Below are 14,844 nucleotides of genomic sequence, written 5' to 3'. Positions count from 1 at the left end.
AATTTAAAAGAGAGAAAAACTTCTATATTAATTTGACTGTTCTAAGTACATTATAGTGAATTTGTTCATTTCTCTCCCTTTCTTTGTAAATCAAAGAAAGACTTGTTCTCTATCATTGAAATTTATCCTCTTCTATCCTTTAAACCAAAGAGTACATTAAAAAATCAAGGTTGTTAATTGTTATTAACTTAATATACGTTTTTAGTGTTTGAGAAAAGAAAATTATATACTTGCTAGTAAAAATAATTTTTTAAACAAAATTGGGCTGGGCCGCCTGGGTAGTTGTGGACCCAGAAAAATGATCTTGAATTAATTGTTTGATAACTAAAAAAATTGAAACAAAAAATAGGTCGGGAATTCTTTTCCAATCTAGTCTAGAATCTAGAACATAATTAAAATAAATTTTCTGGTAAAAATGGTCAAACACAGATTATGGCAAGACAAATCCTGCAGGAAGTAAACTGATGAGAACAGGTCAACAACGTCAAGAGAGAGAGAACAGTTCAACAATTTTAATTTATTTTGTCATCAAAACCATTTTTATCCTATACATTTATTTCTAGCTTGTTTGCTAGGAATCCAACGCATGATTAGCAACATAGGAACATGGTATATCAATCAATTACGCTGAGGGATTGGTAAAATGGGTCCAATCCATTTTTTTTTTTTTTGTCAGGTCGAGGTTATGTTTTTAACCTGTCAACTTATTTTAACGCATTCTGTTTTTGACCTATAAAAAAATAGGTTGAGAGAAAAATGGGCAAACAACTGATTTTTTTTATAAAAAAATTAATGTTTATTTTGATATGTTATACATATATTTTATTATTTTTTCTAAATAAATTATTATTCAAAGTTTAATATAACGCATTCAACTTTTTAGTAAATATCTGTTATTTAATATTTATAAACAATAAAATTAATTAAATATATTTATTATTTATCATTTTCTCAATTTTTTGTCTTTGACAGGCTCAACCCTACTGGGCGAGCTTGAATTCCTAACCTACTTTTCTTATGCAGGGTGGGTTAATCTCTTTGTTTTTGGAGGGTCAAATTGGATTGGTCCATTTTGTCACCTTTAAGTATATGCATAATTCGTGTATTACATGCTTTATATGTACAATATGAATAAATTTGTTAAGTAACACTTATAAGAGAAAAAATAAAAATAAAAACATTTTCATAAACTAAAATCAATATATGCAAAGTAAATTTAAGATAAATTAAAAGAAGAGAGATAATATATTAACAAACAATTAGAAGATAAAAAAATATTTAAATAGTTTTAGAAAAAAATTATAAATTTAAGATAAATTTATTATTATCAACTAAATTAATCACTTATTTTAATCTTTATGAATTAGATAATTGAATCTTATAAATAGGAATGGAGAGAATATATATATTTTTTAAAAAGGTTGGATCACGGATGAACTTAGCAATTAAGGATATGCGAATAGCAGTGCTTTTTGGTTTTCGGTTTTATTCGAAGAGTTTCTAGCATTATCAATAGGCCTCACATTGTTAGACACCATACACGATCCTTTCACAGTTCAACAATAATATAGATGCATTGTGAAGATTTTTTTTATTTATTTGGTACTGGGTATCATTCACGGTATATACTTTTATTTATTTGAGTCAAACAAATGGATAACAAAAACTCTTCTAACATCAAGTTAGCCGGAGATATGAACAGATATCAATGATGGATTAGAGTAAAAACTTTTACCCGAAACCTTAGTGACCCATTTTATAGAGATTGGATCTATGATCTCAATTTCCTTTGTTAGATATCATAATTAAGAAAAAATATAATTTTATTTTAAAGTTAATCATTATCTTTCTATTATATAAACTGAAATAAATAGAGTTTATTTCTTTCCTTATTTAATTTTGTAAAATTGTCTGAACATGGAGTTGTCTACTTGACTGACAGTTAAATACAGATATTTACCGAATCCGAGAAGAAGAATACTAAATTATTAATACAGTTGTATACTAAAAATTCAAATTCAAAATCATTAATAAATTAATTAAGTTATAACAATATATATCAATTGATTTAGCCTTCCGTGGATTTTAAAAAAAGTTCCATGGTTTAAAAAATTATAAAAAAAAATATCTTTTTGCGTCTATCTATGCTAAACTTGCTACAGGTGAGGTGATCCAAATCCACTTTTTGAGTGGTGCAAAAATCTTGTAATTCACACGCCCAAAGTGATGATGATCCGGTGCGTATGACTCGCATCGCAATTCGGCTCACGAGCCATTCAACCAAAAAGAGCAAATAGCATGATACACCAATAAATGAATATCATACAAAATCCATTGGAAAAAAAAAATTAATATCCAAAAACTAACTAAATATCTTCAAAGTTTATCTTATTGCCACGTTCATCAGGCCCCACGTGTTATCCACTCCTCACTTTTTTCTTCTACTCATCAAACCCCTTTCCTACGGCTCATCAAACATGAAACTCTTATAGTACCCTCTTCTATTGCCATCTGTTCTCAGTTAGTTTATGATATACGAACACTTTTGAAGTCTCATGAATGTTGTCCTTCTTAAATATTTTTCACTAAATTCCTGGCACTCACACCCCTTTTAAATTGTGATTTTCACACCCTTCCTTCACCGATCGTTTTTTCTTTTCCCGTTACCAAAAGTTATATTATATAGTGATCTGATTGTATTATTGATACAGAAAGCAATATACTTTTTTGTGTGATTTTGATTGATTTCTATTTGGGTTTATTCAATTATGATTGTCTTTTAGGTGATATGATTTTTTTCCTTCAGTGTTATTCATTGTTTCTGTGATCCCTGGAAGAACTTGTTATTGAAAATGGCTTCAAGGGTCTCTCCCAGTCTCAAATGTTGGCAGTTCAGAACCCCTTATTATTGTGATTCATGGAAGACACCTCGTGCAGTTCCTTCTTCAATACTGAGGCATGTGACTGAGAGGAACAATGTTATGCCACCATGTGGGTTGTTGGTCCATAGATCAAGGAAGAATTTGAGGGTGCAAAGAGGAAAACGTGTTTACTCTTCGCTTTTTGATGACTTTCGCCAAGAGGAAAGGATGAATCTTGTTCAGGATGGTTGTTGGGATGAAAATGGCAATGAAATAGCTTGTGCCGTCTCTGATAATGAATTCGAAAATGACTCCTCAGGCAAAGGTTGTTCCTCTGAGGAGTTTGGGACAATGAAGCCTGAAGTTTTGGAGCCTTCTCTTTTGGGAATCCAGCCTGAGCCACCAAGCTGGCCAGAGAGAGATGAGATTTTGAGACTTACCTTTGAGAGGAAAGTGAACAGTGTGGGAATTCCCTTGTCCATTAGGATGATCAAGAAGAAGCTACAATTGGAAGAGGGTCTCAAAGAGGCTGGTGAGTTGAATGAATTAACCAACTGTTCTGTGAACAAGACCTTCTCCTCTATGATGTTTATAATGCATGAGCTTCAAAGTCGTGCCTTGCAAACAAGGGAGAGTTTATTTGGTGAAGACTTGCAAAGTGTCATGACCAAGCTAGAGAGAGAGATGGATGCTTCATTTGTTTGGCTCTTCCAGCAGGTTTTCTGGAAGACCCCAGCTCTCATGGTCTTTGTGATGGTCCTCTTAGCTAACTTTTTAGTGTTCTCTATGAATGACAACACTGTCAAGGGAATCACTCCTTCTTCCATGATCACAAAGGCTCTAACCTTGACCGGCAATGAGAGTAAAGTACGACATTCTCAAGTTGATACTGATGTTGATCAAGGAGAGTATGTGAATAAGGAGTTGAACGAAGAGGAGGAAATGTTGTGGAACTCTTTTCTAGAGGAGGCTTCAATGTTGCAAAAGGAATTGAGTGGTGAGGTTTTGGACCACGAGACAAGGCAAAGGTTAGTTGCCCCAGTGTCTGTGGAGCTTGAAGGGGATCAGTACGAGGAATATGTCAAAACTGAGCTTTATTACAAAAAGCATTTGCTCCGGACACCTCATTGTTCCCTTCTGCTGTCTAACTATGCACAGTTTCTCTTCCTTGTCCTTCATGATATTGATGGGTGAGTTCTCAAAAACCAATTTTGTGATCATATCCGATTAGTATTAGACAATGCTGCATTCTTTAGCTAGCCTTTTGATTAGTGAGAAGGAGCAAAATAATAAGAGGAAAGAATCATGTTGCTTGTTTTATTCTCTATGCAAAGAAGGGTGTTTAATTTTTTGTTTTGTTTGTCAAGCTCAAATGAGTCGTTTTGAAGATTTATTTTGGTGTAGAGTGTATAGAAGTGACATCAATACTGACAAACAATGAGGATACTACTTGACTTGACTTGTGTTCATGGGTATAGGTAAACTTTTAACGGGTGAAGGCATAACAGATAATGTAAATGTATCCTCAAGTTTCTTATTTCTTTAGGCCCTTCTAGAGGGTATTCTTTTGTTGATTTATTTTTTCCATTTTTAATACATTTGATATGTTTTTTCAGGGCAGAAGAGTACTACAAGCGATCAGTGCTAGCGGAATCACCGGAAGCTGAGGCATTCAGTCGCTATGCCGACTTCTTGTTGATGGTAAGAAAGGATGTTTGGGCAGCAGAACTGAGATATCTGCAAGCATTGGAAGCAGATCCTGGCAACACTTATTATTTATCAAAGTACGCCAGTTTCCTTTGGAACACCGGTGGACAAGATGCTAATAGCTTTCCTATAGAAGAATTGGACAACTTGCAGCTATGACATATGATTCATCATGGCTGAGTGATGGTACTTTTTGGTGACATGTTACAACCAAGTTCTACATCCCACTTGCATTTAAGTTTTATTCCTTGATTTTTGTTTTTTTGCTGGATAGTTGTTACTACAGTTTTTTTTGTTCTTTTTTCCATTGTAGTAAGTCATTCGTGGAACAACTATCTTTGTTCATATTTAAATATGATGTGTTTAGCCTGAATGGCTGAATGATATATATAGCTCAAAGTTCAGTTCATGAAGGAAAGAGGCATGAGTTACCAACTCTAACTTTGAGACCTGAATGCTGTTCCGTCCTATCAACAACCTGTGTACAGTTTACAGAGAAAAAATATTGCTTTTTGTGAAAGGACTTGGTCTGAAATAGCTACATGTAACAAATTTCTATAAAATTTAAAGAACACAATCTCTACTTCACAAACACAACTTAAACGAGATATATTACTAACTCAAGTTTTTTAACTTCTTTTCAAATCAATGAACAATTTCAAACAATTTCTTGTTTGAAATTTTGTTAGTAAAGCTTGTGAGAATTAATTATATTGTTATATAATTTCATACGGAATATTAAGAAATGTGAAAAGTAATTGTCGAAGGAAGATATATTGGAAACTACCAGCGAAAATGTTATTTCTTGCTTTGTTATTTATTTAACTTTACAATCGTTCCTTTTCCGTTGGGAAATTTTGTTTCAACAACTTGCTATGGTGCTATCCATTTGCGGTTCATTAAGTCCCATTTTCATTCTTCCAACACAATAACGTTATCTATTGGGCTACTTGAATAATAATAATTAATAATATAAATAAAAACTGTATCACAGATAGAGCTTCATCACTAAGGGTGTAATGCCCCCTTTAATATTCTACAATCAAATTCTTAATATTTTGAGAGGAAAAAAAAAAGCACCACAGGATGCTGCCTTGTATTACATATGAATAATACAAGAAATCAACCCAAGGAGTTTGATCAATTAGCGACAAAACGCATGAATTGTGTATAAGATCCAATATATTGTACAGCTGTGACTAACGTGAATTGAGTAACTCAACTAGCTACTAAAAGGACCGTAGTGGAATTTCTAGAAACTAGAAATGCAAAGAAAATCAAAATTCCAGCGTCACCAAAACCAGATATTGCGGCTATCAACAGCCTTAACTGAAGTAGATACCAAGGGCATCCGCCCATACACGGCAGCAAATCTGTTGACGCATTCTGTTCTTCTTTCACTGTGACCTCCCAAACTACTGATTCCAGTCGATCCAATCTCGAATATTTTACCTGTGACAAAAAAAATAACAATATCGTTGAAGCTAATATACAAATAATGAGAACAATGTTCAATTTGTATTATACCATAACTTCAGAACATAAAATCAATTAGCATGGAACTTCACAATCAGCTACTTAAGATTGTACTATTAACCCCATAAGCAACAGTGTACTGACCACTGGCTTGGTAATAATACAAAATATGTCACAAACTACCAGCACTGTCATGAGTTTCAAAAATAAGTCTTGTGGTCAAATGGAAAATGAATCGTCATACTGTTTCAATGATCGCCAAGAGAAATTAAAGATTAATGAAATCATACTATGATGAATTTATAGCTAAGATTTCACTGCACGATTATGTTGATAGAAAAGGAAGATAATTTCCATATTATAACTTAATTCCATACTGAAATCATATATGTTCTAATAAGTTGGAGATAGTTTCCATCTCAATTTTAGTTGAGTTAGCACATTGTTGTATTCAACTGCAATATGCATTACATACTCCGTCAATCCACTGCCTACCATTTGACTGGGACAGGAGGTAAGGGGCAAGGAGTCAAGGTCTAATTTCACTTAAAATCTAAAAAACGGCTGCCTCCCTTTGCTAATGGTATACCTCTTAATGTATGCTGACAAGATATCAGATACTATTGTATCTGATAAAGAGAGCAGGGAGGAAATACTCTAAATGAACACAACAAACTACTAGTAATTCTAGTATCAATAAGTAGCACAGATCTGTTGCTTTCATGTGTTTTATTGACCTAGTAAAGACATACATGTATCATTTATTGGGGCTCCCCCGGCCACAAATCAATCATACAAATGTTAGGAAGGTGCTGAATCCCTAAACAAGACAAAGTCATCACTAGAAAGAAAAGGCCTTTTATTATGCACTTTCAGCTATAGCTGTCATTTTGGCCCTAGGTCCAGCCCACTTGGTCCTGCATAATAGCCCTATGGGGCCTTAGCCCCCCTAATGAGGGGCCTTGCTGAGCCGAAACCCACACAACCACATTTAATATGGGACCAAGGCCAAGGCCATGGGTCATGCTATTTTAAAAAATGATTTTTTAACTGTCCAAAAAATATATTTTTAAATCAATTGACTAGGATTAATTTCAGCCGATCTCGACTAGGGTTATTTGCAACCAACCTCAACCAGGGTCATTTTTGGATGACCTCGATGGGGATTTTTTTCCCTACATCACCTAGATCATTTTTGGTTGACCTCAGCCAGAACATTTTTTACCGATCTTCATCAAGGAAATTTTCGGTTGACCTTGCTAAGGTTGTTTTTGGTCGACCTCAGCCGGAGCTATTTTTAATCGACCTCAGTCAAGGCTATTTTTGACTGACCTCGGTCAGGATTGTTTTCGGCTAACCTCGTCGATGACTATTTACAGCTTACCTCAGTCTTTCCAATTTTTGGTTGACCTCAGCTAGGATTATTTTTTATCAACTTCGACCACCATTGTTTTTTTCCAACCTTGCCAAAGTTATTTTCTATCGACCTTGGCCAAGTTTGTTTTTGGCTGACCATGGTCGAGGTTGTCTTTGACCGCCGACCTCAGCAAGACTCTTTTTAGCTAACTTCGACTAGAGTTATTTTTAGTCGATCTCGATTAGGGTTGTTTTTGGCCGACCTCAATGGGGTCTTTTTGGCTGACTGAGCTAAGGTTAATTGCGGCCAACCTTGGCTATGGTTAATTTGACCAATCTTGGTCGTGGTTATTTTTGGCCAATCTCAACTAGGGTTAATTTTGGTCAATTTTGGCCAACCTCTTTTATACAAAAATAAAGAAGTACTATACTAGAATATATATCTGAATTATGGGAATTGAAAAAAAGGTCTAATTTTTTTGGCCCATGGGCCGACCCTAACCCACAAGGCTTTGTGGGATTTTTGGCCCTGTGGGCAATATGTGTGGTCCGTTTGGCCCTAACCAACATGGGCCAAGGCCAAATGGGTTACGGCTGACCCACTTGACAGCTCTACTTTCAGCTAGTGAAGTTAAGGAACTTTTGAACTTTTTTTTAATGTACCCTAGTGCCAGAAGGTTCCTCGCTAAGCGGAGGGATGGGGGAGGGTCATTGTACACCGCCTTACCTTGCATATGCAAAAAGGCTGTTTATGGATTCAAACCCATGACCATACTGGTCACCAAGGCACAAGTTTACCATTGCACCAGGACTCGCCCTCTAAGGAACTTCTAAACTAAACAAGCATAAAAGAAAAAATAATAATCCATGTGACTGTTATACAATGGTTATAGGATATGGAATTGCTGAGTTCTTAAATGCGTTCATCAGTATATAGAAAAACAAATAAAAAAATCTAAAAATAAAATAAAAATTATGAATCAAATACCTTTAACCCATATGGGGGGTGCACCAGTAGCATTTGCAACAAGGAAAGACATTGCAATATCTTCACAATTCCTGGTAAATCAATTGAATTGTTGAGCAAATAATAAAACAAAGGCGGAATCAAAGTTGAGATTGAAGTCTGATAAAATAGAAAGGTAATGAATAATTAGTTAGTCCAGGGAAAAACCTGTTCTTGGTTACATATTCTCTAATTGATGATGGCATTTCATTTGTGTAGATATTGAAATACTTTTTGTGAAAGAATGCTGCCTTGGAAAGCACCATGCTATATGTACCTGTCCACCACACAGACCACCATCCGCCATATATAAATTTGTTGTCATTACCTTCCTACAAGAAAAATCAATAACTTGAAATATTAGCCTTAGCTATTTTTCATATTTTTCCAGTCACAACACTACACTCAGGAAAATTAATGAAGGAAACCTAAAAGATTACAGATTTAAGGATCAAGCATTACAATAATCGTTAAGGTTCACACAAAGTTCAAAGATGCATGAAACAAGACTAACAGATAAAAAAATTTCCTCAGTGACAGAAGTTCAGCTTTTGTTTCCTTTAAATTAGATACTCATCAAGAACAAAATAACATGTCTCCAGTTTATAATAAGGGTCAAATTTTAGAAACTAAATTACAAATAAGATATATAAAATGTACTAATTTTCTTGTTTTTTGATGTCAGCTATAAACCACCAATACTTTAATTTGCTTCACATATCTGTCTTATGTATTTGTGAAATATCCTGCCTTTAAAAAAATCATGAAAATCCAACACAACTACATATGAGACATAATATAAAGTAGAAACATAGAACTATTGTCCTTGTCCTCTTCATAGATGATTTCAAGAAAGAAATGACATTGATAATATTCCTATTTGTAGAAAATAGGAAATGATTTATAAATTTTTTTTTTGGTAATGTCCAAGAAGTTTGTTCTTTATTTGGATTTGCATAATTGCAATTATATATTGATTATGTTTTGTGAACTTTTATAAATATCTAGGTATATATCTTACACATATTGTATATTTTTGGAATAATCGTATAGTCATATCGGATCGTATATCTATCTGCATCATAGGATGTCAGTCAGAAATCACGCTCAAAATTGAAATGGATCTCCACACCATATGTTTCACAAAAGTATGTTTTCTATATTTTACAAAATGACATCTTGAAAGGTAAAGTTATCAGTAATAGGCAGTTATAGAGCCAATATTTAAGTGTAAATAAAAAAAAAATCATGCATGAAAATTAAAACAAAAATGATTGACTTCCTCCACACCTCATTGTAAATTAGTCATTCACTTCCTCTCACATTTGATCTCCACAGGCAAAGGCACAAAAAAAAATAGTGTGTGAACAAATTAACAGGGATAGTGAACAATAAAAGCAAAGGCATAAAAAAATATTATTATGTGACCAAAATTAACAGGGATAGTGGACAATAATTTGGAAAAAAATAGATAAACCATACCATTGAATCCACCCAATGGACACGAGGTACAAATCCAACCATTGTATCAGGTGCACTTTGCCAAACATCAAATGCAAATTCCACCGTAGAGCAAGGAAATATGACATCATCATCAATAGAAAAGACAGCATCTGTCTCCAAATCCTTAATTTCTTTAAATCTATTGTTCAAACTGTCTTCCTTGTTGATATCAAACCTCAATTTCACATATCTTCCATCTTTAGACTTGGACTTTACAACGTGGTGCAGAAATTTTAAAAGATTATCTGACGGAGGATCAGGTTCACTCCACACGATATGTACTGATTCAAGTCGAGGACACGATGAATAATGCTTGATGGACTGCTTTAGAAGATCATATCTCTTCCATGTGTTCATTACTATAGAATACCCTTTCCTGTGAACAAAATATAAAATGAGAATGAGTCCTCTAACATCACAAGCAACATAAGCTCATTACTCTTCAAGAAAACAAAATTTAGAGTGAAAAAAACAATCTCCAAACTACATACCACTAGGTTATAAATCAAGAGTATATGATAAAGGAGGGCGGAGTCATTAACATTCGAATTAAACATTCCTCTGAGCAAGGTTCTAGGTTAATAATCTACACCACCAAAGCCCAAATTCGTTTGGTTCACCTGTTTTCCAATTCTAGATGATCGTGTGACTTAGAAAGCTCATCAAGAAGTGATGAACCTCGTAATATCAAACAGTCCATCAGATACATAATTATCAACCCAAATACCATTAAATGATCTCATCACTTGATTATAAAATAAACAATATTAATAATAATAGTGACATCAGAATTCCCAAACAAAAATATTTTCAAGATCCCAAGAGCCAAAAAACTTATTCGACCGTTTAATCTTGCGAAAATTCCATCAAAACAAAAGCACCGATTGTTTCCAAAACGATGATAGCTAATAAACATTTGGTAACAAAATTAACCTAGCAAATAAAAACCTATACACATAAATATCCCTTTCTTTATCTTTTTTTTTTCTTTTCATATATGCAAGAAACAAGAAAACGACAAAGAAAATCAAACAGAATCTAGCACCTATATGGAAATCCCTCAAAGGAAACAGGCTTTCCGAAAAAGAATCTGTTACCAAAAACGAACGAATCTTAATTATTAAAAATTTATTATTTATGGAATTATCGAGTGGAGTACATATTAAGTAATTGAATGGAAATATAAAAGAGAAAGAAATAGGACCTGGAATCGGGGAAGCGAGGAGGTGGAGGCGGCGTTTGGTTGTTGATCCATAGGACGAAGGAAGAAGCGCTTGTGGAAAACGCGAGAAGCGTGAAGGCGACGCAGCAACAGAGGAGAAGCTTGATCTTGAGTGATTTAACGGTGGAGATCGCGAGTAGGCGGAAGCGCTGCTCTGTCCGACGGTTCCACCAGCAGCTCCCTCTCATGACCGCCGCAATGCGTGTTTCCGAGGGTTCAGCGGGCAGCCATCCCGAGCCGAACGAGAATCTTAATGATAATGGCTTTGTTTCTTTGACGTGTGAAAGTGAAAGTTAGGCTTTGTCGTGCGTGCGTCTGTCTCAGTCGCAGATGCGAGAATGCGAGAATGGAAGAATAGGAGGGATTCGTTTTTATTTATTTTTTTTCTTTCTATTGGTTGGGTTCCGACATCGCATCGCCTCGCACACAAAAATCAGGTGCTGCGTGCCACGTGGACGCTTTCTGCGCCGCTTGATTTATCAGATTGTCCCTTCGCGACTCTGGTGCTTTCCTGAGACTCAGTGATGCTTCCCTTCACGCACAAGGATGGATGAATCTGGGAATTTTATGAAAAAGGTGTCATTTTTTATTTGAGGGTAGATTTCATATCATTATTCTGAGATAACTGGTAACAAGTATTATTACAATTATTGTGAGTATAAATATATTTTTTTTTATTTTTTTTAAACCAAAAATATATGTTTATTTAAAACTTCAAATTAATCTTACGCTATTTATAATACATGAATCTAGGTTTACAACTTAATTTTCCTAAGTAAAAATTTTCAACATGGGCTAACGAATGAATAAACGGGAAGACAATCAAGCCAAGGTTAGGGGAGAAAAATCAAACTACTCAATCGGAATTTATATTTAATAATTTTTTCATATACAAAATTAGAAATTAAATCCTAATTACTATATGAGAAAAAAAAGGTTAAACATATTTTACATAGTCTTTCGATCATAATTTATCATGCACGATGATTTTATTAACTTTTAAATAATTATCTTAAATAATTCAAATTATTTTACTGCCGTACATAAATATTAAATTCTTTTTACTTTTAGAAGTTTTTTTAAAATATGTTTACGTGTATAATGTTACAATAAGAGAAAGGAGTTAAATATGTTATTAATAAACGAGAGAAAATAAGAGAATCTCAAGTTATAAGTTGGAGCTTATTGGTTGTTTTGAGAGATATAAATATAAGATTTTTTTTTTGTATGAGTAATATTATTTCTTTTCAGTTCAATTTCAGAATTCTCTTGTTTGAATTTCTAATATTAAAAAAATGTAATAATAGTAATTGACGAATTGAGTGTTATGTACATATAAAAATATAAAATTAGATATCAGGGTTTTTTTTAGAAACCGAACAAAAAAATAAGGGAATTTTTAAATTGAATAAAAGAATAAAATAAAATTTTAAAAAAATAAGGATAAAATTAAGAAGAAGAAAAAAACTAATAACTCATAAAATAGCTTATTTTTCAATAAGTTACTTCAAAATTCTTACCAAAATAAAATTTGAACCATCTTATACATACACTTGTATAATAAATAAGTTTTCATATTTTTTGGATATTTTAAATTTAGTTAAATTTTACGTTTTTTAAATTTTTTTATTTTTTACATCAATAATTAATTTTAATATTTAAATAGTATCTTCATTTTATTAGCTCTTTTAAAAAACGACACATCGAAATGTTTTGTTCAATTAAAATATAGGAAATAGGTTCAGACATTGATGTAAAAGTATCCATAAGATCGATATAATAATGAGTATTAAAATTAAAATTAAATTATTATACAAATATGAAACTAAAAATAAATCTTTTTAAAAAAATTATCTACCTATCACCATCCTTAATAATAATCGATTGTCGGATTAACTAAAATACACAAAAACAAATGTCAACTTACGAAACAATGAATACCTGATTTTTTCTAGTCAAACTTTATTTTTAATATAATTAGAAATAGAAACTAGCTAAAAAATTAAGAGTCTGCCAAGTAACTAGGAGTAGGTATTTGCTGATATGGATCAGCTGAGTCATTGATAAATAAAATTTGGAGAAATAAACTCATGACATATGTAATATGCTAGGAAAATAATTAATCATTAACCAACAAGTAGCTAAGAGTATTTTTTAATGAAGTTGCTTATATCGACTCTTAAAAGTTAAACAATTTAAAATATCATTGAAATAAACAAGTTTTCTGTTTTGGTTTTAGTCTTATATGACTTTTTAACCATTTATGTTTTCTGCTTTGGTTTTCTTATATATGACTTTTTAAAAATAGCCATTGATATGTCTTTTAAAAAAACACTTACTAATTCATAAAAATAAAAAAAAACTTACTTTGTTTATAATAATGATTTATTGGGCGGGTATTTTTGGTAGGTTTTAATAATCAATGATTTATTTCTATCAACATTTTCAGTTGAATGACTAATGATTAATAGAAAGCCCCGCGAAATAATTATCGTTTCAAGCATTAATTTCTGGAAGATAATTCAAAGATGGAGGAATGTGTTATAAAGAGTGAATGAAGACTTCAACGGCTTGGACAAATCAACAAAACCAAAGAAGCATGGGTTAAGATAGTACGGTTGGTCGTTGCTGTCGCTCTCTAATAACTAGTTCAATGGTGTGCATTTGCGGTTCAATTTGGACTTTTTGATTGCCCTTGGAATTGTGTCCATTTGTCTCTGCTTTGGTCACATACACATTAATCCTTCTTTGAATTGAACTTTCTGAGCTACACGTAAGAAATCAGGTTCAAGTCTAGGTCATGGGGATCAAACATAAGTGCCACAACCATAATGTTTGCTTTATTTTGTGGCAGTGTTTTTGTTTGATAATCCTTTGATCTGGGTTTAATTTCAATTTTCTCGTTTGAGTTTTTGTCCACCATGTGATGAGTAGGGAACAATGTTCCATAATTTGCTTGGACGTTTTTTGTCAAACCTTTTTCAATTACGTGTTGCAGCCATGCAGGTGATCATGCTCCTCTTTTGGAATCAAGTTGTGTGTAGCTGTGTAAATAAACCCCTTGTTGTGTTCTTTCTAAATATTTTGCAACAAGATGTAAATACATAACGACCATCTCAATTGACTTTCCCTTTGAGAGAAAAATTTAAAATTAGGAACTTCCTCTTATAATTTACTTTTAGAGTTTAAAACATAATTAACATGTACTGTAAAGGTTTACGTTATGCACAAATGATGAAATCAATTATATATTAAGTCAAATTTAAATTATTAAATACGCTTAAAATGTTAGTAATCCAAGCAGAAAATAATTTTAGGAGATAAGAGAAATATTATAATAAAAAACTACACAAGGTATACAAATTTTAAGAGAAAATAAAAGCATCTCACGGTCAAGGTAAATGCTAATTTTGTTTGTTTGTTAACTTGTTTGTGGGGGAAGAGGGGGGTTTCATATTGGGTCTAGGCCCAAAAATCCAAGACGAGAATAAAAGGACTTAGGATCTGAACCAAAAGGGAGTTGCTACGTGCACCCAGCATTATTGCTGGGGCACCCAGCAAACAGTGAAGTGGCGAAACTGCCCTTCAGCAATTATTCTTCCGGAAGAAGGTTTTTCCGGAAAAGTTCCGGAAATAATTTTTCCGGAAAGTTTTCGGAAGAATCTTCTTCCGGAAGATTAATTTGTGTCTTCCGGAAGTACTCACAGACAATT

At 33.1% G+C, this 14,844-nt stretch overlaps 2 protein-coding genes across 3 annotated transcripts; one reads left to right on the top strand and one right to left on the bottom strand.

The window, feature by feature from the left end:
- The first annotated feature begins 2,437 nt into the window (after positions 1-2,437).
- On the top strand, positions 2,438-5,023 carry LOC114398960. 2 transcript variants are annotated; one of them, XM_028361061.1, is made up of 2 exons: positions 2,438-4,051; positions 4,340-4,453. In XM_028361061.1, the coding sequence occupies exons 1-2, from the start codon at positions 2,853-2,855 to the stop codon at positions 4,341-4,343; spliced, it is 1,203 nt and encodes a 400-aa protein (XP_028216862.1). In that variant the 5' UTR covers positions 2,438-2,852; the 3' UTR covers positions 4,344-4,453. The 2 variants fall into 2 exon arrangements, with proteins under 2 accessions (XP_028216862.1, XP_028216855.1); XM_028361054.1 differs by lacking the exon at positions 4,340-4,453 and adding an exon at positions 4,478-5,023 and having other exon boundaries at positions 2,449-4,051.
- A 500-nt stretch (positions 5,024-5,523) lies between these two features.
- Positions 5,524-11,675, bottom strand: LOC114398951 (glycosyltransferase family 64 protein C4-like). Its single transcript, XM_028361046.1, has 5 exons — positions 11,114-11,675; positions 9,889-10,285; positions 8,575-8,738; positions 8,389-8,459; positions 5,524-6,020 (listed from the first exon to the last, which is right to left on the bottom strand). Exons 1-5 carry the CDS (start codon positions 11,317-11,319, stop codon positions 5,860-5,862), a joined length of 999 nt encoding a protein of 332 aa, XP_028216847.1. The 5' UTR covers positions 11,320-11,675; the 3' UTR covers positions 5,524-5,859.
- Between the last annotated feature and the right edge of the window lie 3,169 nt (positions 11,676-14,844).

This window comes from Glycine soja, chromosome 2 (assembly GCF_004193775.1).
Source record: "Glycine soja cultivar W05 chromosome 2, ASM419377v2, whole genome shotgun sequence".
Taxonomy (NCBI): Eukaryota; Viridiplantae; Streptophyta; class Magnoliopsida; order Fabales; family Fabaceae; genus Glycine; species Glycine soja.
This window is presented reverse-complemented; position numbering and strand designations above follow the sequence as displayed.

Bases quoted from the DNA above. Each gene is read 5' to 3' on its own strand.
- LOC114398960 (XM_028361054.1), top strand. From the start codon at position 2,853: ATGGCTTCAAGGGTCTCTCCCAGTCTCAAATGTTGGCAGTTCAGAACC. The intron at 4,052-4,477 runs GTGAGTTCTCAA...ATGTTTTTTCAG, and splicing joins GTCCTTCATGATATTGATGG to GGCAGAAGAGTACTACAAGC.
- LOC114398951 (XM_028361046.1), bottom strand. From the start codon at position 11,319: ATGAGAGGGAGCTGCTGGTGGAACCGTCGGACAGAGCAGCGCTTCCGC. The intron at 8,739-9,888 runs GTATGGTTTATC...TTTTTCTTGTAG, and splicing joins TCCATTGGGTGGATTCAATG to GAAGGTAATGACAACAAATT. The intron at 6,021-8,388 runs GTATTTGATTCA...TTTTTGTCACAG, and splicing joins ACCCCCCATATGGGTTAAAG to GTAAAATATTCGAGATTGGA.